Source organism: Nematolebias whitei, chromosome 8 (genome assembly GCF_014905685.2).
Source record: "Nematolebias whitei isolate Nwh7 chromosome 8, NemWhi1, whole genome shotgun sequence".
In the NCBI taxonomy this organism is placed as follows: domain Eukaryota; kingdom Metazoa; phylum Chordata; class Actinopteri; order Cyprinodontiformes; family Rivulidae; genus Nematolebias; species Nematolebias whitei.
In genome coordinates, this window is record NC_056505.1 from 40,039,660 (window position 1) to 40,042,977 (window position 3,318).

Consider the following 3,318-nt stretch of genomic DNA (forward strand, 5'->3'; position numbering starts at 1 on the left):
GGGGGGGGGGGGGGGGGGGGGGGTGGGGGGGGGGGGGGGGTGTAGTTTTCTGTATTATTTTGTGTCACGGCTAAAGCAAAATGCGTCTCCGCCCTGTTGCTCATGTCAGGTTGGCTTCATCGTCTATAAAAAAGAAACAAACTGTTTAAACTCTTGTCGTCTATTCAAACAGTTCTGAGTCTGTCCGTCATCCAAACTTCGACCTGACACACAAACTCTGATCTTTCTGCTGCTCATAAGTCTTTGAATGATCCAAACTGCTCTGCTTGGTTCTCACATTCAGAGTTCATCGGCGCACGTCTGTGGTTCTCTCTTACTAAACTACACAGTTCTGGACATTCTTTAATTTTGTCTCATGCAAAGAAACCTGCTAAAGTCTCATGTTGCTGAGGTTGTCACAACTTCATTAGTAGAGATGACCCATGGTGCTCATAGTCGTCTGTTGCGTCTTCAGATAGACCTGTCGTGTTATTAAACTGTCCCGGGTCCTGCACGTAAATCCAATTGTTTATTTCTGGATGCACCTGAGATGGACACACAGCTCCAGTGATGGCTGGCTTTATTTCATTCCTATTGATTTATGTTCGGTGACACAGGCAAGACAATCTGCCTGAGACTCCCAGAGCAAACTGGGCCACACAGATGTGAAGCTGCGCACCATCAACACATGTTTGTGTTTGTAGGTTTGTTTTTGATTAGGACACAGACATGACCCGAGCTCGGTACAAGTCGTGCTGCTGCAGCAGACGCATCTTTACATGTTCGTGTTTGAGCCTCGTGTGCCTCTAACCGCTGCTCCATGTGTCCTACAGGTCAGTTTCTCAGAGGGAGGACCGGGGTCCAACTCCACTGGCAGCGAGGTAGCGTCCATGTCCTCTCAGCTTCCTGACACACCGAACAGCATGGTGTCCAGCCCCATCGAGGCCTGAGCAGCCCCCCCACGCACGGACAGACTGAAATGAACGATCATCCCATTCCTCCCGACAGCACCAAGCAACCCCACTGGTTGTGTTTTGACACTGTGAAGACAATCATGGGATTTACCACAGCCACCCACTCTACGGTCAACCCAGACAGACGGGCGCCTCATATTGAGCGGTGCATCCCATCTGCACGCTGGTTACAGTTGCCAAAAAGAGAGGACACGAGCTTGCTTCATCAATAACGGGATCTCTTTATGAGCAGAGTTTAAATCAAGAACTCAGCTCTGAATAGAAGACGAGGGTGATTTTTTCCTCGTCGTTGAAGCTTCTGGACTACTGGGAGAAGAGCGGCACTGGTTTTCTTTCTGTAATTATTTTCCTTCAAGCTCTAAGGCATTTGCAACAAGGTATACCTCTATTTTGCCACAAGCTTCGTGGGATATTTGTGAGTTAGTGTCCGTCCAGAAATTGGCTTTTTTTTTTCTTTCTTTCCCAAAGACCTGTAAGTTAGATCTTTGATTGAAAATGTATTATTTGTTTCCGTGCAACAGAATTATTTATTATTTATTGCCGATCAATTTGCCACCTTTCGTGTAACTTTCGTAACTGAAGTAAAACAATGATAATTATAATAAAAGTAGACTGCGGTTTGGTCTGTAAAATATTGGTTCACAGTTTAGTTTGAAATGTTTTTTTTAATAATTTAATTTTTAAACGAGCCAGGATCATCCGAGATGAGAAGCAGAAGAAAGTTTTGTACAGATTGATTTTTGTAAAACCTGCTGAGATAGACTGCTTTGGAGCAAACTTTTAAAAAAAGGATCATCTCCATGCGTCTGACTGAGTTTTTTGAACAACACGTCACGTCTTTAAAGTCCATTTGGACCTGCGGCCTGTCCAAGGTGGACTCTCCCTCGCTGACTGGACCGGTTCCAGCCTCGACCCTGAACAAGTCAAAACGGACACAAAAAAATGAGTAAGTGATCTAATATGATTTTCATTTTTAATAAAACAAATGGATTGTTTTTAATAATTCAAATGTCACTGACTTGATTATGGAGGAAAAACAGGAATTGCTTTGTACAATATTGCCTCATCGTCTCTTAAATCCAGTCATCAAAAATAATTAAACGGATCTTTTAACATAACGAAGAAGGTTTTACTGCAAAGGTGGCAGAGAGGAAGGCTTTACGAGTTGTTGGTAACAAATCGAGTCCAGCTCGACCCAACAGAACATCTTATCTCCTGCATGAGCTCGTCAGCTGCTTCAAGGGAGCTGCATCGTATCGCCTCACCTGAAAATATGTTGCCTCACGGGTGGGGTGGGTGTGGGCTGCAGGTAGGAAGAGGATGTTTGTGCTGGGAGGGGTGGTGTGAAATAAAAATAAAGGTTCTTTAGTATTTTAAATTATAGAAATAGAATAATCCATTTTTGTCATGATTTAATCTGCCAGATTACGTGAGGCTCAAACTGAGTCCTTGTGAGACTTCATGAGTCTGATGGTTTCTAAAGAACGACACAATCTGATGCAGAACCTCTGACACACTGCTCCACCTGCGGTGACGTTCAAATGCTGAAAATAACCCCCTGCATGTGGTTCAACGCTTCACGTTTTATTAATTTGTTTCAGATGTTCTGATTTCATATCAAAACATTTGATTTTAAATAGGACGGCACGGGGGTGCAGTAGTTGGTCGAACTGCTTTCTTGTAGCAAGAAGGTCCCTGGTTCAAATCCTGGCCAGGGGGCTTTCTGGGTGGAGTTTGCATGTTTTCTCGGTGCATGCGTGGGTTTTCTCCAGTTTCCTCCCACAGACCAAAAACATGCATGTTAGACTGATTGGTAACTCTAAATTGTCCCTAGTGAGAGAGTGAATGGTTGTTTGTCTCGTTTGTCTCTATGTGTCCCTGTGTTGGACTGGAGACCTGTCCAGTGTGTCCCCGGCCTCTCACACAGAGACTGCTGGACATGGACACCAGTGACCCCCGTGACCTGAAAAGGAATAAGTGGGTAAAGAAGATGAACGGATGGCTGGATGGATGGATGGATGGCTGGATGGATGGATGGATGGATGGATGGATGGCTGGATGGATGGATGGATGGCTGGATGGATGGATGGATGGATGGATGGATGGATGGATGGATGGATGGATGGATGGATGGATGGATGGCTGGATGGCTGGATGGATGGCTGGATGGATGGATGGCTGGATGAATGGATGGCTGGATGGATGGATGGCTGGATGGATGGATGGCTGGATGGATGGATGGCTGGATGGTTGGATGGATTTGACATATTTTTCCCTTCCTGTGCAGGAACTCAGGAAAAATATGTCAAATCTTTAAAACAAAACGAAGAAACAACACGAAAAACAATTTAAGCTAACGTAAAAG

General features: G+C 44.8%; 1 protein-coding gene across 2 annotated transcripts in view; it reads left to right on the forward strand.

Annotated features, from left to right (window-relative positions):
• isl1a (ISL LIM homeobox 1a) overlaps window positions 1-1,886 on the forward strand; it is a 6,354-nt gene extending 4,468 nt beyond the window's left edge. For both annotated transcript variants that reach the window (XM_037680622.1, XM_037680623.1), the window contains exon 6: window positions 813-1,886. In XM_037680622.1, coding sequence (XP_037536550.1) covers window positions 813-929 — 117 coding nt within the window. In that variant the 3' untranslated portion in view covers window positions 930-1,886. The remainder of the gene's footprint in view (window positions 1-812) is intronic.
• Window positions 1,887-3,318: the final 1,432 nt, after the last annotated feature.